This window comes from Osmerus eperlanus, chromosome 5 (assembly GCF_963692335.1).
Source record: "Osmerus eperlanus chromosome 5, fOsmEpe2.1, whole genome shotgun sequence".
NCBI classification, from domain to species: domain Eukaryota; kingdom Metazoa; phylum Chordata; class Actinopteri; order Osmeriformes; family Osmeridae; genus Osmerus; species Osmerus eperlanus.
This window is the reverse complement of record NC_085022.1, coordinates 19,193,086-19,217,052: the sequence shown is the minus strand read 5'-3', so window position 1 is coordinate 19,217,052 and position 23,967 is coordinate 19,193,086. Positions and strand designations below refer to the sequence as shown.

Here is a 23,967-nt window from a genome sequence, read left to right as displayed (position 1 = left end):
CATAAGAATAAGTAATTGCTTTTATGATATGCATAAATGAACAGATTAAGAGTTTAACAAGTCATTTTGACAGTTTCAATTGTGATCTGACAAATGAAGGTAAAAAAGCAACTGAGAACTTTCAACTCTATCACAGGCACAAACATGAACATTGCACTATAATTACAGGAATGTGTGTTTGTGAGTCACCGATATCATTGACTTCATCACAGGCACTGTGCACTAATATATATATATATATATATATATATATATATATATATATATATATATATATATATATATTGCATATGTTTACACTTTATTACAGAGTTCAGTCTTCTATTTACAAGTATTAAAAACCGTAAAGTATAAAATCTTATAGTATTTCAATGACAAGACAGAAGTAGATCATAATGGTGCATACATTCTACAGTTTGCAACCATGTTTCAAGTGAGGCTATATGGAAGCAAATCAGTGAAATAACTTCATATTTCAAATTTAAAGAGATTAATTCAAAACCATCAAATTCGGTGGTGTTTAAATTTCAATATTAAGTACTCAATGCCTTTTAAAATTCAAAACATGTCACTGATTTGCTTCCAGAAAACTGACTTCAAATTACTTTTGTTTGTGTTTTTATGCAAAGGTTCATGTAATGTTATGTAGGTTTGTTTGAATGGTACCCAAGTAAAGGATTTTTTATGGCAGTAGTATGACAATGAGTTAGTGAATCACACAACAATAACTATACTTAAACTAAATTATCTCACTTCTTTCAGTAAAAAAGTTGCCAGAAAAAGACCAACATGTAAATCACTACAGATGCAGTGCAGAGCCAATTAAACAAAACATCTGTACTACAACATTGTTGTGATGTGTGTTCAGGAGGGCACTTGTGTGGACATGTGTGTGTGTGTTGGGGGGGGGGGGGGGGTACTACTGTGCCTCAGTGGGGGGCCTGTTCCTCTTTTCCTGCCAGTCCTTCTCCCTCAGGCTCAACTCTCCCTCGCTGAAAGCTGCAGGGCCCCAGTTTGTCATTTTCTGCGATCCTTTGGAACCTGAGGATGGACAAAAGAAGTTAAAGACGAGAGAGGACGAGAGAGAGGGAGTCAGGTGGCTGAGCGGTGAGGGAAGCGGGATAGTAATCCGGGATAGTAATCCGAAGGTTGCCAGTTCGATTCCCGGTCATGCCAACTGACGTTGTGTCCTTGGGCAAGGCACTTCACCCTACTTGCCTCGGGGGAATGTCCCTGTACTTACTGTAAGTCGCTCTGGATAAGAGTGTCTGCTAAATGACTAAATGTAAATGTAAAATGAGAGGGGGTCAAAGTCTAGAGCAGGGAATAGCTTAGTCACTCGCCCTTGATTGTGAAATGGCGAGGGGGTCAAGAAGGGGGAACGGTTTATTGACAGGTGGTACCTGGTTGAATGAGGCGGACCAGGCCCTCGTGGTGGGCCACTTTGTGCTTCCATGTCCTGGTGTTATTAGCTGCATCCTCCAGTTTCTTCATCACTTCCTGTGTCAAACCAACCAACCGCACAGACAGGAACAGCAGAGAGAATACACAGTCCGTTGAATAGATCCCTTAAGGTAATTTAACCCTTGTGCTGCCTTCGGGTCACATGACCCAAAGGTTCATAACGAACCACCGTTGTGTTTACCCAATTTTACCCAATACAAAAACAAATATTTTTTTTTTTCTTTTAACCATTGCAATGTGGGGGGTCTGAGACAGCCCAACAGTTAAAAGAAAATGCTTCACTTTGTTTTTGTAGGAGGTAAATTTGTCGCAATACGACGGTGGGTCACAATGACTGATGGGTCAGAATGACCCGAAGATAACACAAGGGTTAAAAAGTAATTAGTCAACCACCTTCCATTGCATTTTATTCTAAACTCAGACATCAGGATTAGAATATTGTGACACCAAAAATTCTAGCCTATAGGATCAACAATAGGCGTACATTATAGTAGTGAAGTATCTGACCTGGTATTGCTCTAGCGCCCCCTGCCTTTCACTCTCAAGCTGCCCTAGTTGCAGCATGGCGGCCTCCAGGGCGCTCTCCTTGGCCAGCCTGGCCTTCTCCAGCTGCTGCTTCTCTGCCTCAGTCTCGGAGATCGCCCTCTGCTGGTGGATGTGGATCTGCTCCAGCTCAGCCCGCTTCGCTGCTTCCTCCTTCAGTAACCTGCCCAGAGACAAATTCAGACTTTTGTTTACTTGCTTTAAATATGTAAAACTAACACGCATACATACACTTGTGGCCAAAGTCAAGTATACAATGACCTCCATAAGTAATAGGACAGTATAATTTTTTTTGTTTTTTTTTCATTCTCAAGGCAGGTGGATATTAAAACGTTGTCTTTAAAGACAGCATTTTTGATTGCGTTAACCTCTGCAAAGAGAGAAATTCATGCTCTTTTATCGTTCGTAAATTATGCTTGCATGCGCTTTACACCTGACGGTAAGGGATGAGGGAAATCATTTTTGGTCCGGAAAAATATGTTTCCATTTCCCTGTGTATGGTTTCCAAGTTTTAACAACAACAAAGGGGTTATTTGATCTCTCTGGTGGGTTTTGCCCTTTTGCCCGCATTGTATTCCACTTACCGGGCCTGCAGCCTGCGCACTGTCTCCTCGTCCTGCCTGGCACTTCTCTCGTCCTCTAGTGCCTCCTCCAGGCGGTGATACATGTCTTCTAATTCCTTGACCCGCTGCAGGTATTGCTCCAGCTCACTGGACTTCTGGGCCACCTGCTCCTCCATCTGCTGACGCACCTAAGGAGCCACATATGAGGGCCACTGGCTTCTTTTCAGGTGGTTTCACTGCCTACACTTACAACCACTAACACTCAAAACAAGTCGAAGAACATCCCGTCATGATTTACTCGGGTCGTCAGTCAAACAAACATACAAACAGTCGTTACCAACTGTAGGGGTTAGACTGCATGTCTAATGTGCTACTAATGTGTATGGTTCCTAAAAAAACAAGCTTGATATTAAAATAAGCTGAAGTGGATGTATGATAACATTGTAAGCCCCTCCCCCTCTAAGCCCCTCCCCCTCTACAGATCTGGACAGACTCAGACAAAAGCCAACAGAGACAGATGAAAAATGGGTACCATTTTCTCTCTCTCCAGGTCGATCCTGTAGCGGTCCTGGAGCTCTGTCTGGGTCTGCTGTCTCTTCCGCTCCTCCTCTGCTGCGCTGGCTGCTGCCTCGTCTAGTTGCTGACCAATAGCGGAGGGGTACAGTTAATACACACAAGAAAAGAAAAGAAAAAAAAGGGTACGTGATCAGCGGAACTTTGGTTGTGAAACGTCATCGTTCATTCTCATCAGAACATGAACACAGCTGTGACCATAGATATATATAAAGGCCTTTATATATATCTATGGCTGTGACTGTTCATAGGACCTCTCTTACTCCATCATCGCTGGGGCAAGTTGGTGAGGTGACCATCTGGAGACAGAAGGTTTTATTGTGTACATGTAAACCCAGGGTTCAACAATCTGTCTGTGTAAAAAGGTCTGGCATGTACTGAGGAGCGAGGGTGATGAGCACCAGGGACAGGGACTGACCTCAATGGGAGAGTGTGGTCCGTACATTATGAATGGGGCACAATGGATGCTCAGACAATGTGAGCTTGTTGACGTAAGTCTGATGATTGTGCCTCGACTGCAATGTAGGTTGTAGATCACATGTGAAACTGCTCGAAGTTTCACTTGTTGAAGTTGAGATTGCAATAGTTGATGATGACCACAAGTCATGCTCGCTAACTAGAAAAAACACACCTCATTGTGACGTGTGTGTCTTCAGTCAAAACTAAATATATTGTAATATATTATAAGTAATATTGTTTTTGTGCAAGGTTAGAAATGTATTCAGGGTACATTTGTATTCTTTAAGATATTACAACATTGCATTACTTCATATAGGGAGTGTAGGGAGTCAGGTGGCTGAGCGGTTAGGGAATCGGGCTAGTAATCAGAAGGTTGCAGGTTTGATTCCCCGTCATACCCCCCAAAAAATGACGTTGTGTCCTTGGGCAAGGCACTTCACCCTACTTGCCTCGGGGGAATGTCCCTGTACTTACTGTAAGTCGCTCTGGATAAGAGCGTCTACTAAATGTAAATATAGCCTAGTTTGCATTGTGCCTGTCAATAATATTACAAATGAAGTTTACCTTCCTTAAGGCATCCAGTTCCTGCTGCTTGTTCTCATTGGCTGTCTGCAGCTCCATCATCCTGAGCTCCAGCTCGTCCTGCTCCGCCTGCTGTTTCTGACGGAGTTCGCGACGCTTCTGGCGCGACTCGCGATGCAGCGCCGGGCGGCCTAGCTTCAGCAGGCTAACGCTCGTCTGGATGGCTGAGAGGAGATGACGAAAGGGTCAACCGCCCGTTTGACATGCTACGCTAATCGTACAAATAGTTTAAATCATGGGAGACGTAATCCGTGTGTAGAGAACCTAGCCCCATGCAAGACATATACAAAGCTCATTTTACTGACATGTCACACACACACACACTCTGCCTTCAAACAAAAGAAAATGTTCTAGCATGGCAACATATTAGACAATAAAGTTTTTCATTTTTTAGCGTATGAGGGAGAAGAGGATTTCTGCTGACTTTTGTGAAAACGACGGACCCCTTCTATCTCTTACCCTGAATCCATTCCTGCTTCCTCTTTTTATCCGATGCGCTGATCTCAAAACTTTTCTCAGAGCACTTGACGTAGAAGAGGCACTTTTTTCCTTCCTTATCCGGTAATGACTGATGGTGAAAGCATAAGCATTTGAATGTCTTGAAGGCATATTACTTATATGATGTGAATACCAGACCACGGTCAAATAATTATTGCTCAGTTTACGCTAAGCAGTTTCTCAGTATCATATTTTATGAAGCCAACATAAAAAGCCTTCATATGGAATTTGGTACATACTTCCCTCGAATTCGCTTTGTTACAATGCTTTCTTACTTCCACACAGCAGTTCTCGTCCAGCATGATGTCCCCCTTCTTCTCCATGAGGTCTTCGCTCACATAGTAGGCAACTGAGTCGGGCCGCAGGAGGAACCAACGCTCTATCCAGTTCTTCCTCTTGTGGCCCTTCTTCATCATGTAGCCCTCCAGGGTGAGACCAACATTGACAGTGTGAGGACCGTACCATCTGAGAAGTACACTCTATGACAGGGGTTCTCAAAGTGGGGTCCCCGAACCCCTAGGGGTGTGTGAACCATAGCCAGGGGGTCCACAAATCATTTGCTATAAATTATACAATTTTAAAATTGTGCTGTATCATTGAAAAGTGAAAAAATATAAAATGTATAGATGGGGACCATTTGCACCAATAAAACAAGAATATTGTGTCCATTCAAGAGCACAAAGGGTATGCTGAATGGGTGTTACGATTATGGGGGGGTCCTTGGAAAATGTTTTCCCCTGTAAAACCCCTCCTGGCCCCAGAAAGTTTGAGAACCCCTGCTCTATGACTCCTGACACAATCAGGCTATCATATCATTAATATCAGATCGTGTCCTGCAAATTAGATATGGCTGTGCTATGTGTGACACTATCCAATTCGGTTTCGTTTTATGATAACTTTCTGCGTAGGTTTGTGCAGTATTTTCGTCAATAACAATTGCTAACGCCATGAGGAAAGGATAGGCCACATCAAAACAAATGATCTCAATGAACCACAAAGTGAAGTAGGGCGTCCCCTTACTACAGGAATTCAGACATTACAGCGAAAGAATTTTAGAGTGACCAATTATGCTAGACTACAATGCTTTAGTACAGACATGAAAGCAAACAACAGAGCCTGTTGAACCTGTTTGAGCACATCCAGGATTAGCTCTTGGTAGACCTCGGTGATGCCCATGGAAAGTGTCTGGTGGTCCATGCCCTTGCTGAAGCTCCCAGTGCCCACCAAGTGGATCAGCTCCCAAGCATTCAGACACTGCTGCTTGGCACTCAGCTCCAGCTTGTAGTCCTCGAACCTCTCCTCCACCCAGCTGCCCCCCATGGCCTCGGTCAGCTTCCGTAGGAAGTACTCAATCTAATGGATACACACATCAAGATATTTCAGTATCAGTATTCACCCATAAAAACATACACATATGCAGTGGAATCCAATCTGATCAACATGCATGAACACACAATTGAGGGTTTAGGTTGGTTGAGGGGCAGTTCTATGGGCATATGTGAAGCCCTCTGTGACATGCTTGCGTGTAAAAAGGGCTATACAAATAAATTTGATTTGATTTGATGAACACACAATTTTAATCTATTTAATAGTCAAAAGTATTTCATCAAAGCAACAGTACATTTATAACCCAACTAGTGCATTGGTCGTATAATTAGCATCAACAATAAATCTTCAATTCAACAGGAAGCTGCAAACTTCCTTTTCTGTGTATGCGGTTGAGCAATACTGGTCACTACAAGGATCGCTACAGTATTTTTGCCATTAGTCACTGTGAGCTAAATCGCCCTTCCCCACTTCATTCTGAAGGCTTATGTTTCTGTCAGTACAAAAACAACATTATTTATTGTCTTTGTATTCTTTATCGCATTTCTTCCTTATCATTTAAAGTCCCTAATTCCAAAGTAACTCAAACAATCAGTTTGTAGGAGCCAGGAAACTCTGGTTTAAACAATGTGTAAATGATTAACCCAACCTCTACACATAACTGAAGTGCACTGCTAACATAAGTGGTGATCATTGTTTATTTTAGGTGATTCTGTTTTTGTGAACAAAGGCCCTTCCAAGCATTTCACCTCTTCAGTGACCATGGTCAGTGGATATTTATCCTCGGACAGGAAGTTGAAGATGCACCAGATCTTGAAGGCACTGTCATCCGAGATGAGAAGGTTGCTCCTATCCAGGTTCTTGCGAGCACACAGGGTCCAGCACATCCTGTTAAAGTCCTGCCGGTCAAAGTTGTCCTGGACCTGCAGCGGGTGAAGAAGCTGGTCAGGTTGTTTACGTACACAGAAGGAGACACAGTTCAGCATACAGGGATCAGATCTACAAGCTTCAGCCACAGCACTTCTCTAACTTTATGGAAATTACAGCAATGACAACATAGGTGGCATGTGGGTCACTCAATTTGTATTGAACTACATTACATTTACATGTAGTCATTTACCAGACGCTCTTATCCAGAGCGACTTACAGTAAGTACAGGGACATTCCCCCAAGGCAAATAGGGTGAAGTGCCTTGCCCAAGGACACAATGTCATTTGACCATGAATCTAACTGGAAACCTTCAGATTACTAGCCCAATTCTCTAACCGCTCAGCCACCTGACTCCCTACTGAACTACGTAGAAAACAAATGTTTCTCGTTTACAGGTCCACAGTGAACGACAGAGAGAATTGTATATTTATTGTATTTTCTCTCTGAAGCTCAGATTTCAGAGCAGTTGAGAAAAGGCCCTTGAAAAGTACAATCAGTGCAGTGGAGGGCAAATGTTTTCTCCTCAGCTCTTAATACAAGCGTTTCCATAGAGACTTGGCAAGTCCAGCGTGTGATCATGTGGACAGGAGCACATCTCGTACCAAGAGCAACGCTGGGCAAGCAAACTGTCCCAGTAGGACGTTCAAACCACTGAGTGTGAAATATAACACTTTCAAATTACACAATAGATCGACACCTTAATAAAATCTGGTATGGCCTTTAATAGATAATAAAAGACCAAGATCAATTAACAGGTAATATAAGTATAATTGTACCAGTTAGGACTTCTTGGCTCAGAAGTTCTTTACAGAAGAGTCAACAAACATTTAGCAGAGAACAACTTGAGAAATCCTATGTTTGCAGACAGACAGGGGAGAGATCACTGTTGTGAACGCAGCAGATTATCTTTCTTTCTTGTATCAACATGTCAAGTCTTCGTGCTCGTCGAGTTCTCTCTGCTTTCCAGACAAGTCAATACAAGTAGTGTGGCAGTGGCTCGTTTACTATCTCTCTTCTTTCTCAATCTCTTTTCCTTCCTCCATGCCACTCACCCACTCTCTGCACCTCGACAATGGGGGCTTTGTAAATGCATGCGCAGCAATGGGGGCTGTCTCTATCCACTCCACATAGCTACACATGTTGATTAGCATGCACTAGCATGAAGCGAGAGAGGTCTCCAGGCATTGTTATCACTGGCCTTGGATTGTCAAGGAGACAGAGACCTACAGATAGAGAGACATCCCTTGTGTATCTAGGTCATACTTAGAGGAGGACAGTAAAAATCTAAATGCAGACAGAACGTGTGAACTACTTATAGCTACTACCGTCTTTGCATTAAGGATTGTATTAACGTGTTTACACACTTTAGATCTGCTAAAACAAAGATGGTAAACCAGCAGCACTTGGGGCTACAAACATATTGACTATTTCCAAAGAAGTGGTGAAACAAACAACCTCTACTTTCCCAACTATAAATAAGTATGCAGATATGAGTAAAACATGAACACAGAAATGAACCAATCATAGCAACCTTGGGGCATGTAATAAAAGCAGGTCATGTATTTGCGACCGAAAAAATTGGGTTGTCTCTGTTCCACATTATTTGACCGCTTCTCTGTCAAAACAGGTCCTAATCAACCATGCATTCCAAGAGTGCACAGAGTCAAATGGGTGACAGGAATGTTATGCTCCACACAGGCAGAGCGCGCTCTGTCCAAAAATTTGGATTTCTTTACCATCCAAGTCATTTCAGGACACTCTTGTCAACTGAACATGCCATCATATCATACCAGAATGTCTGTAGTACTTGATGCTATGAGGGTAGAATGCCTGGCAAGAGAAGTGAGTCAGTTAAGAGGGTGACACCAAGGGGTCAGTAAGGGTGGAGTTTCCCGGTGGTGAAGGGGAGGTGGACAGACCAACACCCATGTCTGCCTGGTGACATTGGTCACAAAAAAGACCAGGTTCATGGACATTACTGCGTTCTCTGTACCCTATTTCCTCATGGCTGCCAGTCAAAAAGAAGCAGTCATGAAGTAATGTCCTCTGAAGAAACTTTCCATTACCTATTCTGATTCTTCTAAAATGTATTATGTCAATTTTTATGCCACCAACATTCCAGTTATCTCGACATCTAACCATTCATGATGAATCACTTAATTACCACACAGTATTTCCAAGCTCTCAAAGAAACAAATCAATAAAATGATTTAAAGTAAACTCCAAAATGTATGATCGATAACATTCCGTGGCATCGTTTATCTCACCTTGTCCAGAATAAACGTATTCAAGTAAGGCATGTAACCCTGATTGGAAACAGGTCCCTCGTCGTCATCCTTAAAGTGCTCTTCAAGGGCCACTGGGTCGTGAGGGATCCGCATCACCGTGCATAAGTTGTGGGACAGCACCTACAATGGCAGAAGACGATTTATGAGGATTTCATGTGTAACATTTTACTTACGAATATGGTAATTTCAGGTTCAGGTTTCATTTACATTCAATGTATTTCTGCTTAGAAAATCAAAAAGTCTAAATCGACGTAGCCTACTTCGGATTGCGCAATTCACTTTTCAAATCGATCAATCTTAAATTGGTTTTTATTCGTAACTACCATGCATTGCCCGCAGTTTAACACATAAATAAGACAGCTTTCAATTTGAATACACAGCCACTGATTCACTTGACACGCACAAGAGACAAGTTTTGTTTTCTCACACATTTTAAACCACCATCCACGGTAAAAGCAAATTGTACAATCCTAGTTTTATTTTTTTAAGTATACCAATGAAACACAAGTAATTTGGAAGTTCATGGGAAATTCTTAACTGTTAAACCTAGTCTGATATTCGGAGATGTTCAGATTACAAGTGACATCAGTTTCACAAGTATTCCGTAAATCGTACCTTTAACTGGGACTTGGACACTTTTCCGCTTTTGTCCACATCCAACGCTGTAAAAGCATGCCATATTGACTTCAGAAGTTCGTCTCGTAGTGCCATCGGTGTTTTTGTCAGTGCTCTCTCACTTGCTGTTTTCGCTCGCTCTTCTGTATTGAAAACTTCACGAAGAATTCAGTTGAGGTCACATGACATGCTGTCAGATACTCAAACAATATCAAGTGCTTATAGCACCGCTCAGCGCCTGACAAAAGCATTTAAATTAGGTTGTGGCAGACGCACGTAACTTTTAGTTAGTTTACTTTAGTATTATACAAGTGTTATCCCAAGTGATAACCATTCAGTGTGGTATGTGAATACCGATGTGATTGTTTAACGTGTAAGCAATAAAACATTTAACCATGCCCTCTAAAGGCAAACTAGTTTACCTGGAATAACCAAATCCCATATTATGAGATTGAAAATGAAAAAAAGACACTACAGATGAATTTTACAGTAATTTATTAAAATAACTGACAATAACAAAACATTTGGTATGGCAATTCATGAGCTAGAAAATATTTAGGAGCTAAGAAAGGGGCATTATTTTTCCAGTGCAAAATTGAACTAGACAGGCCCACTGCAACTGTTTTGAAAGAATGCATCATCTATTCACAAAAAGACTCCATAGAACAGAACAATGATTGTTTAATGCCAGACTGGGTCAGCGCCTCGCATTGAACCACACCTGAACTATATTTCACTAGTTGAAGCGTTGCCAACAAATGCTTTATCATTTCATGAGACCAGATGTGAGAATTGTTTACATGATCTATTCACCATTTCAAATAGATATCAGTTTAGAAGATAACAAAATATACAAATGCATATTAGGATTCCAAAAGGAAACATTGTCTTAAGAGCCAAGGATTTCAACTCACAGCGGTTGGAAATGAACAAATCCACCAACCTCTATTGAACAGACAAACATGAATAGCAGCAGGTTCTCTTTGTTTTTCTATACAAGACTCCACAATTATTTCCTCCAAAGTGGCTCCAGCTTGTGGCACCAGGCATATGACAGAAGCAGCCATGGAAAGGGCTTCCTCAAACCAAGGAAAGGGCTTTTGCTGTGGTCCACTTTTTTGAAGAGCAAGTTTAGGCTTAACAGAAAAAGTGCAGAAAGACTAGAGAACCATGGCCTTAAGTCTATGTGACTTTAGGACTGAAAGTTAGAGTAGCTCTGTCGGGAATCGCTAGACTTGTCTTGAGACATGTCCATTACAATTGGAACTTGGTCAAGTTGAAGAGGTCATTCATACTTGACAACTTTGACCAAGTCTGGAGCATCGACTCATAGCCCACTGCAGGTCTGACAAAGGATGTTCTCCGTGACAATGGGAAAGATTTCTCAATCTTAAGGAGAAATTGGTGTTCCTTATATCTAAAAATATACACCAGGGATACCATTGGATATTTTCAAAGTCCATGATCCAGAACCCTAGGATGGACCAGCACCCTACTTAGGAGGGCATGAATTATCTTTATTGAGTCATTCTCAATAAATGGTCAAACTGACCGACCGGTTCATCTTCTTGCCAATAAGTCTGGAGGGTCTGGGATTGTGTTGGACTGTTGACCGTGTCAGAACCCTGTCTGTGGATAGAAACTTCTCCTCAGCAACAGCTTTGGCCATCTGGGCCTTCTTCAGCTCCCTGGGGAAGAGAGCAAAGAAACATTGTTAGATTTGGGAATGAGCAAACTCCCAAAGGTGACACAATTTATATGAAGAGCAGACAATAGCATTTGCAAGACCAAGTTCCTAAACCTGTAGAACTTGATCTATTCTTTTTAAGGTTCTTGAACACTGCCCCTACAATTGTAAGTAAGTAAGACTTTATTTCTATAGCACATTTCATACAAGAATTGTAGCTCAAGGTGCTTTACATAAAATCAATAAACATTTAGTCATTTAACAGACGCTCTTATCCAGAGCGACTTACAGTAAGTACAGGGACATTCCCCTATAATAAAACAAGTGATAAAAGTAATAATTAAAATAGCAAATTATAAAAACAATAATATAACTAATAAAAGTAGTACAACCCTTCTGAGATAAAATTACTTAAATGCTTCGGTAAAAAGGTAGGTTTTAAGCTGTATTGTAATGTGTGCAGTTGCATTTTAAATGTTGAAAGAAAAAGGCGAGTGCAAAGTCCACAGAAAAAGTTGTCAAACATTTACAGCAGTAACCTAGCAAGCTATACAGACTTTGAAACTAAAGCTGCCGTTATAGTAATAAAAAAACGAAAAAAAACATGGTTGCAGTTAAGTTACCAGGATGAAATCAAGAAATGCACAGTAATAAGGCATTCACGCCAACACCAGCTTAGTGTGGGGGGGGGGGGGGGGGGCACCTCGCTTTGCCGCACCACTTTGGGTACTGGAACTGTACTCTACAACATAGACTTACTTCTGAAGCAGGGCATTCTTGAACTTCTCAGCATTGAGTTCTACACGCAGTTGGTCAGCGCTCATCCTGGCTGCGGTCAAAAGCACCGGGTGTTTGATGAGATCTGAGGCAGACGGCCTTCTCCCAGGGTCAGGGTGGATCATCAGCTGCAGCAGGAGAAGAGGATGGGTTAGCACCTTGACCATGGACCCCCAAGTCTTATGAACTCTTGTGGCACAGTTTCAAAATAGATTCTTACTTTGAGCAGATCCAGGAAGTCCTTAGACAGTGATTGTAGGATGGGAGGCAGTTTCCCCTTGCGGATCTCATGCCATTTGTCCCCATTGGTGGGTAGAGGCTCCACCCCTGAGGCACTGATCACAGTCAGGGCTAGGGCAAATATGTCTGCCTTCATCAAGTTACTGTAGTCCTATTGCAAAAAAATAAAATAAAAATACAACTGTATTATAAAGCGATAAGATACAAAACTTGTGACTGGCATACTTCTTAGCTGTCAACAACAGTTTAATCTTTTTAGAGTGAGAGGAAACTTACCTCTTGAAGGACCTCATTTGCCAAGAACCTGCTGTCACCTTCTTCCACTTGAGGATTGTTCACCCTCGTCACATGACCAAGGTCACCTGAGCAATAGTGATTAGAATAAAAAATATTATTGACTGAATATTAAATGCACTCAGTCATAGAGTTAAATAGCAAGGCTGGGCACAAAGATTAAAAAGCTACTAAGAATGAATAGCAAATGCTATAATTAACTGCAATAAAAGTAACTCTGCGTGACCTTACCTATTTTATACACAACACTGGTGGTCAATCCATCCCCATTATCGTCTTCTTCACACTCATCAACACTGGCAATGGTCTTGCGTGAGATGAAGATGTTACCTGAGAGAGAAAGAGTAAAAAAAGCAAACTCGAATTATCACACGGAGGTGGTAATTGGATAATTTCTTTCTTATTGGTGTGTTATATGGAACAATTTCTGACAACAGAAAAAAAAGTCAGCTCTGAAAAACACAGGAACCGGCCATTGGGCTTCCATAACATCCAGATGAAAAACATGCTTAGTACTAGCACATCGGTTACTCAGATTGTTCAAGCACGTCTGTTTTACTCCCTGGAGTACTCACTGGGTTTGATGTCCATGTGCACCAGCAGGGTGGAGTGGATGTACTTCAGGCCGCGCGTCACCTGCAGCAGCAGGCCCTTCAGCTCCAGCTCTGTCAGGAAGCACAGCCGCCTGTCGTTCTCTGCAATGACGTCCGACAGAGTGCCGCCGTTGCAGTACTCATTCTGGATGAGCATGTGGTCGTCCTCTGCCCATGCCGAGTAGTAACGCACCACGTGGGGGTGCTGGCCTAACACGGCGTGAGCATACACCTCGCGGAGAGCGTTCTGCCTGTGATGGAGAGGGACGTTAGGATAATCCGTAAATACCATTTAACAAGCTTCAGTTGTTTTACTTTCCTGACTTGACACACATTCGCATCCATTCCAGGAGTGTTCCTGCTTTTCAAACTGACAATAAAAAAATATTCACTTACTCATCTACAGATCCAGCTAGAGGCTTCTTTGACCGCTTAATGGCATAGATGCAACCGTCCAGCCTTTTGATACACTTGAAGACAGCGCCAAACTCCCCGCTGCCTATCTTCTCCAGCTCGTGGAACTCTGAGGCATACCTGGACATCATGTTGCTCTCCATCATTGTAATTCTCTGAAGAAAGAGAGAAAAAGCTGTTAGAAAGCTTACACACCACAGACTATTTCACATTACTCTTTGTGAGAAGAAAATACAATCTCAGCCTTCTGAGTATTGGGTTTGAGGAATGAATAAAGAATATACCTTAGGAGGGCGTAAGATTTCTTCCTCAATTTCAGTATCACTTGCTTCCATGTCCTCACCACAGGAGCTATTAAAAAAGAAAAGACAGTACACATTTTACCCACCAGACGGTAGCAATGAGATTCACGATGCACTATGCACAATGCCCACTTGTGACGAACACTAGAGCTGAACATACTCATTCCAGTGTGCCCTCTTCCTGTTCTTCTTTTGCAGGGTGGCAGATTGGATATCGAGGGAATCCGGGGTAAAGGGGTTGAAGTTGACCATGGGGGTCCGACATCTCTTACTACTACCGCTGCCGTCCAAACCGGATTTTCCTGTGGCGTCTGCATTCTTAAACAGGGCTACCCTCCTGTTTGAGGATCCTGAGCTGCAGTCTCTGGCTCTAGATAGCAAGCTCTGCAACGGAAATTATTTATATGGTTAGCATTTAGAAATTAAGGAAAAATTATACGCTTTGACACCAAGTTCCTTTAAATGCGTTATAAATGTGTGTGTGTATATATGGACTTTCAATGACCCGTGTCTTATTTACGTCTATTTTCAAAATATTTCAAGGCCTTGAATTTACAAACGTTCTCTAGGATATAAGGACACGTGACAACCATGTAAACGTCAACTAGCCAAAGACATGTCCAGACATTAAAGTTTGGCCCCAAATTTGTAATTCTAACGATCAAACCGAGACAATTTTTTTAATGTAGGCTAATTGAAAACTTTATTTCAACTATTTCTAATGCATGAAAGTGCCAACAGGTCACCACATCTTGTTTAACGTTAACCGCCCCACATGTCTGGATATAACCTCAAATTATCACGATGTGAACAAATTCAGAATCCAAAATAATCCATCTGGCGCACACAGCAAACTTAATAAAGTGAGAAACAAACCTTTGGTGTGTGTGGCGTATCAAAAAGGCGAAGTTTTCTAAAAGTTTTGTGCGGGGGTGTGTCGGGACAGTCTGGGATAGGTGAAGAGCTATCGTCCTGATTAAACGGCCGGTCTGGAGAACTACCATAGAGGCGAGAATTTTTCCGTGGAGACGGGGAGCCTTTCATTAAAATTGAGAGACTTGGGGAACGTAGATGTGACGGGGAATCAAATCCTTCTTCGTCCCAAAGTTCCACATCATCCTCTTCTCTAGTCCGATTCAAAGGGCTGCTGTCGTCGACAAGTTTTGAGGTGGATTCACGCCGCTGATGCATTGGCGAGTCAAGTTCTGTAAAGCCCGACTCTGCTCCAGTGCTGTTATTTCCATCTTCTACGCCGGGGTCGTCCTCTCCGTCACTCGTTGCCTCAAACTGTAACTTTTGACGAATAGGTCGAACATTTGGAGATGGAGTTCCATGTCGACGGCAACTGTAGCTCATTATGGCTAATTGTAAATTCAACGCAAGCTAGCTAGCGACTCGCTTGTAAGCTAGCTTTAGCCAGCAGCAACTTGATAAGTAAAAGTCAATTATTGGGGGGGAAAATGGCTGCACGGCAATTCTTGACGTTCCAGATCACACACCCAAATGTAACACTTCAAATACTCACTGAATGCAATCCAACGGCAGTATTAGAACTGAAAAGTAGGTCAGTCGCTTACGTATTATATAATCGTTTGGAGATTTAGCTTCATAACTCTAGCTCTAACTATATGTTTACAAAATAGTTTGAAAAGAACTCACTCCTCCTATCAAAGGTGTGGAGGTCTTCCCGCGACCGTTGGTCAAGTGATCCAGCTCATGGCCAATAAGAGTGCACCATGAGGGTTTGAAACAGAGGGCGTTCTACAAGGGTTACGTCACCAACCCAAAACGTCAATTTGGCGCGAATGAAACCTTTCATCTAGTCAAATTAAAATAAGCACGTTATTGAAGGCTGGTCTTTTGTTTGGAATGGATGATACTGAGAACATATTTGGTTAATATTTATTATTAGCTATTTATCAAGTGTTTCCAGAGTAAAAAGCATATTTATTTTCTACGCTGCTACTATCTATCCAAACTTCCCCCATGTTGCGAGCGTACACTTGCCCAGCACCTCGGACGCTTTCCACATGGATTTTCGTAATTAGCTGTATACTGGAAATCTCGTGATCAAGACTAATCAAAACGTTAAGATTATGGTCAAGTGATCCGAATTTTTGTGTAGGCTACTTCATTTGCGTTAGAAGTTGTTAACTTTGTTTTTACTTGTTGACAAAGTAAAATGACAGTTTGTGCTTTATCAAACCAAATGAGCAGTCACCATCTGTTATTTATTTATTTAGAAACACAATTGCCAAGTGCAGTGTGCACTATAAAATATTAGAAATACTTCTCCCTTCAGCATGTCTGGACAATGTGATATGCAAACGGGAGGTTCCAGTTATCAAAACTTATATACACATAAAAGATCACTTCACATGAGTCGGACTTAGAAAATAGAGGAAGACGTGATTTCATGTTCTCTTTTTGCTAATAGGTTTAAAGTCCATTCTGGTTGGGCTTGGTGTCAATCTTCCAGACCTGGCGACTCCCCTTGCTGTATTCTTGATGCAATGCGGATGGCTTCTTCCAATGAGGGCTGGTCACTGAGCTAGAGGGGGAATAATTACAGTTAAGTCATTAATACAACATTGTTAAAACTTCACGACCCTGAAACGAAACCTGATTTTAACCATATCTTCAGTCGTAATCGGCACCAGTTTTGTTTGACCACAATCAACATTAGTGGGTTTCTGCATTTTCATTACCATGACAGAGGGAGAAGAGAGAAGCTGCCAATTGTTTAACAATGACGTCAATAAGTTGTTCACTTGAGCCGTTCCATACACCCTTACAGGGTTAGACGACATGTTATTCAGAAGCTTGTAGTTTTGATGGGTCATTAATCAATGTAAAAGGATTACTTAGGGAAATTAAGATTTCTCACACAGAATAAATAAATGGTGTTTACAAGAACTATTACATCATATCATGGTTTACTATCCTTATTTGGTTGGTTCTTTGTAGGTCAATTTCAATCGCTTTGGATAAAAGCGTCTGCTAAATGAATAAATGTCAATGTTTACCCAATACATTAATCATGTGAGATCATCAAAACAAATACTGGGACAGCATTTACCGAGACCTAATGAGTAAAGATCCACAGACTTCCCTCTGTGCTTTGTAGATAATATTTAGATGAATGCATTGGCTCTGGATCTGGTACTGTAAAGCACTCCAAAATATAGCACACCACTGTGAGACTTTAAGGCAACACAACAAAGGGGTCACATGTAAACCCTTTATATCCTGTGACTTTTAGCCTCTGGGTGGTGTCACAATTAGGTAAACAAGAAACCTGGCCAAGCCTAGTATCACCTGTGCGTTGGAGCAGACAGCCAAGCAGAGTGGGAGCTGGGACTGGATTATCCTACAGCAAATAGCTTAGACTAATAGCTCATCCAGAAAGATCTTGGCATCACTACAATGGTCTAAGATTAAACTACTGTGACTTGTGTATAGTGAACCGGAATATTAATTGAGTATCTGTATCGAGTTTCTGTATAGAGTTTCTGTATCTGTATTTTTCTTCAACAAAAAAAGCTTAGGAAAAAAGCTATACATTACATTATAATAACACAGGATGGAAATGAAGGCCTGCATAGCTAAATGTTTGTTGTTTTAAAATGTGTATTAGAAAGACTAGTTCTTGTCACAAAGGTTCATAAAACAGGAGATACAATAGATGTATCCTCAATAATCATTACTCGACAACCATTACAATCATATTACCCGTTACATCTGTAACAGTTAATTCTTGCCTACATTTATCAAACCGAATACATAGTTTGCAATGTTTATATCATACCTGAACGGCAATATGAGTGCCATTGGAGGTAGCCAATAGGGTGACAGGGTGAGGGCTGGATGAGATCACCTGATGTTCCTGTTCCTGCCCATAGACTGCCTCATCCATCGTTTGAAATGAGGCCATGTCAGGTGTCATTATCGCCACCTGCTGTAGACACATATACATATAAACTAAATGGCTAACCTAAAATACACTGCAATAGCTATTAGTGTATAGTGCAGCCATGGTTGGGTTTCACTTGAAATTTGATTTTTTTATGTCACAGCTTCAAAGTAGATATTCTATAATAGGCTGTGTGAAAACCACAACGTACCTACCTTGCAGTTGGAAACAATGTCAAAACAGCTAGCTAATGGAAAAGACTTAGACTTAGATACCTGTCCATCTGAACCATCTGTTGTCACCATGGTGACAGAGTGAGCCCCTTGTGATGTCAGCTCATGGGCTGGAATGGTGATGGTGGTGCCCTCTTGCGTGACCATGGTGATTGTGCCACCCATGGCTTGAAGATCAGCTTCTGAGATACTGACCTGTGGAAGGAGGCATGAATCAGCAACATTTTTCTAAGGCAACGTCAGTTCCTTTTGAGAAAAAATTGCATTGTAGAAGCATCATATCCTCATTATGCTCTCTGGTGAGTCAAATACAAATGTTCCTCTTCCTAAATGGCTGCATTAAAACCTCATGAATCAAAAATATATTAACAAGAGATCAGTGACTAGGTGTTGGCCTATATGTCAGGAGTCAGGTGGCTGAGCGGTGAGGGAATCGGGCTAGTAATCCGAAGGTTGCCAGTTCGATTCCCGGTCATGCCAACTGATGTTGTATCCTTGGGCAAGGCACTTCACCCTACTTGCCTCAGGGGAATGTCCCTGTACTTACTGTAAGTCGCTCTGGATAAGAGCGTCTGCTAAATGACTAAATGTAAATGTAAATATGTGTTGTAAATTATATTCAACCTGACCTTTCCTGAAGTAGATCCGGTATCAACAATTTAGACGGGCCACACCACTTGCAAACATTTCCCCCAAACTCCAACCTAGTCTCTGACCTGTTGCGTTCCATCTTGCGAGACTAGGACGTGCTGCTGTGTCATGATGTCCGTGGGGTCGGCGGTCACTTGCTCCGACCCCGAATCGTCCCCTTCCACTATAGTGGTGTAGGTCACGTTAGGATCATCCAGGGCATCTGGAGTCAGACAGGGACATTAGAAATACAGTGCACATCAGAGTGATAAGTATGTTAGCTCAACAGAGCGACATAATCCATTTAAATGGTTAAGTCTACATATCTGTTCATATAGCATTGTCTACATATTGCTTAACCTGTATGAGGAACTTTTGTCAAGACACATTCTTTCAACTTTGAAAAGTGAGTTCATATTACACAAATGGAGACACACACACACCTGCAGGTGGTTCAAAGTAGGCCTCCTGCTCCTCTTCAATGGGCTCTGTGTCATTGTGCGCTGTGCGCTTGTGCATGGCCAGAGTGGAGATTTGCTTGTAGGTCTTCCCACAGTGGTTACAGTTATAGGGCTTGCATGGCGTGTGCACTACATGGTGCTTATACAGGCTGGAGTACTCTGTAAAACGCTTCTCACATCCAGGCACAGTACATACATAGGGTTTCTCTCCTGAAGATAGAGATGTGAATGAACATTTGAAGTTGTTACAATTTTGGGAGAGGGCTCCATTTTAAAATGTAAAAGTAACAGGCAACATTTCTATGGAAACATCTGGATGTTCTCAGGGAGTTATCAATAAGCAATGTGTACCCGTGTGAATTCTCATATGGTTCTTGTAGTTGGTGGCGCTGGCAAACGAGCGTCCACAGCTGGGCTCAGAGCAGTAGTAGGGACGCTCTCCAGTGTGTGTACGGATGTGGACTTTGCGAATGTTTGAGGTGGTGAACGAGCGTCCGCAGCCCTCCACTGGACATTTGAATGGCTTCTCCCCTGCAGACAAGACCAAGATATACCAAAATGTTTACTACTACACTTTTGCCAATTATAACAATTGAATTATGAACATATGATCCCCCAAAAAAACCCAAAGCTCTGTGTTAGTACCGGAGTTCATGTGGTCTACAATAGTGTGAAGTGTATCATTTCTATTATTGTACAATAGGCATGTTATACCTGTGTGTGTCCGAGTGTGCTTTTGGAGGTCTCCTGAAGTTTTGAAAGACTTGCGGCAGTTCAGTTCCTGACACCGATAAGGCTTTTCCCCAGTGTGTGTGCGAGAGTGACTCTTTAAGCCATACCCTGGTAAAAGACACCAAAAAAGAACGACAGTCAGTCAAGTTCCATCATACATGTCCACAAAATAAAAAGCAGCGAGGCTGTATGACCCAAGAATACATTTACATTTAGTCATTTAGCAGACGCTCTTATCCAGAGCGACTTACAGTAAGTACAGGGACATTCCCCCGAGGCAAGTAGGGTGAAGTGCCTTGCCCAAGGACACAATGTCAGTTGGCATGACCGGGAATCGAACTGGCAACCTTCAGATTACTAGCCCGACTCCCTCACCGCTCAGCCATTTGACTCGCTATAGAATAGAGTGAAAGCCCTCACAGTAGCTTGCTACCTGTGGCAAACTTCTTCCCACAGCCGAGGTATTCACAGATGTACGGTTTATCTCCAGTGTGGGATCGCTCATGAACCTGTAGGAAACCCAAACAAACACTGTTTGGCAACAACAGTGAAACAGACCTATTGGTCTAACGAAACAAAGACACCAGGTCTGGCTAAGTAGCATTAAAGAAGAGAGTAATTAAACATTTACATTTAGTCATTTAGCAGACGCTCTTATCCAGAGCGACTTACAGTAAGTACAGGGCCATTCCCCCGAGGCAAGTAGGGTGAAGTGCCTTGCCCAAGGACACAACGTCATCTGGCATCTAAACAATACACGCACCCACAGTCTTACCTTAAGATGGTGGGCAGTAGTGTATAGCTTTCCACAGCCATCGTGGTCACAGCGGAATGCCTTCTCCCCAACGTGTGAGACCCTTCCTGACCTGCCCTCATGACCCTGAAGCACAATCTAACGGGTAACATAAAGTTAGACCATACTGCCTGAACCTAAAACAAGGAATGACAGATACGTGTCATGGGTATTGTATTTCTAGTACCTGCATGTGGACTCCATTATCTGCCTCTCTGCCATACTGTCCCAATGCAGTTTCTACATTCTCTACCTAAGGGAACAAACAAAATGGTGTTGACCAACAAACCATGGTTATACCACACTAACATTCCTAGCATTACCTTTTTATTCAACTCTATGGACATCCACCCCAGGAACAAAGCAACTTTATTAGAAACCTGTCACAAGTCATTACCTTGGTAGTGTACTGCTCCAACACGCTGATGGTCTCTGGGTCGATGCAGGCATCAGCCTGCAAGTCAGAGATGGTGCCGTCAGCCTGGATGGCCAGGATGGTGTTGGACTGGGGCATGTGCAATGTGTGCTGGATGTATGCTGTGCTCCCATCCTCCAGCTGCACGGCCTGAAGACCACTCTGGTCATAGGTCTCTATGGAGATGAATATGGTCATTTTGGGGGGGCTTTTAACTTAATATACAGAGGTTAGTTTTGATTAAATTGAAAATTTGACTTGACCATAATATCTGTGTTAACATAATTCTCATGTGTCTGAGCTGGTTGATTATTTGGGAATAAAGCATTTTACATTTGTTTCATTCAAAAACATGACAACTACTGATACTTCAAACTGTGTGTATCAAGGGTTAAAGTGTACCTTTGGGTGCATGGATGTAGGCTGTTGTACCATCTTCCAGCTGGACGGCCTGTCCATCTTCCAGCTGTAAACTGTCAACTCCTACACCACAAAAATATCCAAAACAACAATGTTAACGTAAATAAGGCACATAAAATCGATACGTTTTTGTTCAGCTTTGAGTAGTTCCTCTGGGGGTAATGCAAACTACTCAGGCAGGCTCTTGATAGGCCGACTGTTTTTTTTCACGCTTAGTACCTGCTTTAGGCATAGATACATGCTGAACGTAAGCAGCAGAGCCATCTTCCAGCTGGATGACCTGGCCATCCATGATCTGGCCATCTGAAAAGGAAGCTACAAATTTCAATTAGACTGACATTGAACCTGTCCTGTGTCACAGAATACCTGTTATGACGGCAGTCAGAACACTGACCACCATTCATTACAAACTTTATTTTGGAACTGATGATGCTGTGGTCGGTTACCTTTACAAGCCCTTTTCCCTCTTTATTTACATAATTTGAGGTAATCTTTCTGGTTTGTATCAATTATGCACATGATCTTATATTAGCTAACTGCTTACCTTTGGTGTCATGTTGTATGTAGGCAGTGGAGCCATCAGCTAGTGTGACAGCCTGTAGGCTCACCGTGTCCATACTGTCCATGTGATCACCGTCTATGTAGGATGGCAAACAATGGTTATGATTATATGACTACAAAGCAAACCTCAACAAGCAAAGTGGATAGACATTTTAGGATTGTGATTTGGATGAGAAGCATAGACAGGACTGGGATTAAAACTAGTTTACGCAGTATGTTTCAACCTGCAGCCTTTTGGACTCAAAGGATTCACTCAGGAACCACCTCTCTTACAGTTAGTCTGACCTTTGGAACTTTACTGTGTTGGATAAAAACTTTGAGTCTCACCTGCCACAGTGACTGCTTCCGCCAAACAGAGGGTAACTGGCTGGCCATCTGCGTCTTGAAACTCTGCCATCCCCTGAGAGTCACGGCTAATCTGAGCCAAGAGCATGATCTATTTGCTGAAAGTACACATACACTGGTGTCGTTACATTAGAGCTTATGTGGTCCCAACTTCACAGTTGTATTAATTACAAGAATACATAAGGAAACGTTTTCGTTAACATTATAGCATTTCATTTTACAGCTATTTAAATGAATAAGACATTGCAACAGAATTACGTTCTGAACATAATTTTCTGCTCTGACCACAGGCACGTGCTTATTTTAACTATTTTATTAGATGTCTCATATTTTAGCAGGCAGAAATCGTTTTCATAAAGTTCTGAGAAAACGTCATAAGGTAGCTAGCTACGTGCTACAGTTCGGAAGTGACTTGCAACATCTGTTAAGTGGGTAAGAATGGGGAAAGGGGTAAGATTGAAGAATTTAAGAACGTAAGTAAGTAATCTAGCTCGGTAGCAGTCCAGGCTAACCCTATCCAACACCAAAGATAGGCTTTACTAGCTTGCTAACTTGACAGGTTACAGTCGGGGGTTAGCCTACAATACTACACGAAATAAAATGTTCTAGAAAATTCTACAGGCTAGGCCCCCTAATATTGATATTGCACATCCTTCACTATGTAGCAACCCCGTTTGTACAAACTAACAAACTAAATGGTTAATTCAGTATCATATTTTGCTGAGAATGCAGTGGGACGGTAACGACAAGTGCACGGAATCCATTAGCTAATTATTGAATCCATAAGAATGATGTTTAGTATAGAATTCAACTTTATTATAATGTAATTCTTTCCCATCCTTCGCCTAGAATCTCTGTTGTAGTTCCTTTCAGAGATGGCTGAAGGAATAATGCACACTGGGTAAAAATGTATATACGAACCTCAGAAATTTTCCAACAATCCCTTCGTTCGACCACCATGCATCAGTGCAGGAAACGTTCTGCGATGCCTTCAACCCGGTAACGTGTATGACAACAATGCACTTTGAAAAGTCCAGACCCACCATCACTACACCTAATTTTTGATTGGATGTACACATTGTCACTCCACAATTATTGTCCTCCAATTGGTGTAGAGATAGCTCAATCATAACGTAAGCAAGTTCTTCTTCCGTAGTTCATCTTCATGGGCCCCTTACAGACGCCATTCCGCGTTGGCTATCGTATTATTTGAAGTGTTTTACTTTAAACTGGTTTAATTGTACACACTCAGTGGGCACTATTAAAACGGTAATGGTATACATTAAATTAGTTATGCACACTTGTTATCGTTTTTT

At 42.0% G+C, this 23,967-nt stretch overlaps 3 protein-coding genes across 4 annotated transcripts; all 3 read right to left on the bottom strand.

Annotated features, from left to right (window-relative positions):
* Positions 1-2: 2 nt before the first annotated feature.
* swap70b (switching B cell complex subunit SWAP70b) lies at positions 3-9,981 on the bottom strand. The gene is made up of 12 exons (XM_062462367.1): positions 9,842-9,981; positions 9,206-9,346; positions 6,758-6,931; positions 5,808-6,035; positions 4,958-5,104; positions 4,644-4,752; positions 4,167-4,348; positions 3,103-3,210; positions 2,592-2,758; positions 1,972-2,170; positions 1,404-1,500; positions 3-1,041 (listed from the first exon to the last, which is right to left on the bottom strand). The coding sequence occupies exons 1-12, from the start codon at positions 9,935-9,937 to the stop codon at positions 920-922; spliced, it is 1,770 nt and encodes a 589-aa protein (XP_062318351.1). The 5' UTR covers positions 9,938-9,981; the 3' UTR covers positions 3-919.
* A 338-nt stretch (positions 9,982-10,319) lies between these two features.
* Positions 10,320-15,851, bottom strand: wee1 (WEE1 G2 checkpoint kinase). The gene is made up of 10 exons (XM_062462366.1): positions 15,025-15,851; positions 14,309-14,532; positions 14,131-14,197; positions 13,829-14,001; positions 13,415-13,683; positions 13,071-13,169; positions 12,822-12,907; positions 12,526-12,696; positions 12,288-12,433; positions 10,320-11,529 (listed from the first exon to the last, which is right to left on the bottom strand). Exons 1-10 carry the CDS (start codon positions 15,502-15,504, stop codon positions 11,373-11,375), a joined length of 1,872 nt encoding a protein of 623 aa, XP_062318350.1. The 5' UTR covers positions 15,505-15,851; the 3' UTR covers positions 10,320-11,372.
* Positions 15,852-16,369: 518 nt separating this feature from the next.
* Positions 16,370-23,831, bottom strand: znf143b (zinc finger protein 143b). 2 transcript variants are annotated; one of them, XM_062462364.1, is made up of 16 exons: positions 23,573-23,831; positions 22,634-22,749; positions 22,290-22,382; positions 21,965-22,060; positions 21,728-21,808; positions 21,308-21,501; positions 21,098-21,163; positions 20,893-21,009; positions 20,551-20,626; positions 20,100-20,225; positions 19,737-19,916; positions 19,368-19,595; positions 19,011-19,147; positions 18,337-18,489; positions 17,957-18,106; positions 16,370-16,699 (listed from the first exon to the last, which is right to left on the bottom strand). In XM_062462364.1, the coding sequence occupies exons 2-16, from the start codon at positions 22,737-22,739 to the stop codon at positions 16,616-16,618; spliced, it is 1,887 nt and encodes a 628-aa protein (XP_062318348.1). In that variant the 5' UTR covers positions 22,740-22,749; positions 23,573-23,831; the 3' UTR covers positions 16,370-16,615. The 2 variants fall into 2 exon arrangements, with proteins under 2 accessions (XP_062318348.1, XP_062318349.1); XM_062462365.1 differs by having other exon boundaries at positions 21,965-22,048.
* Between the last annotated feature and the right edge of the window lie 136 nt (positions 23,832-23,967).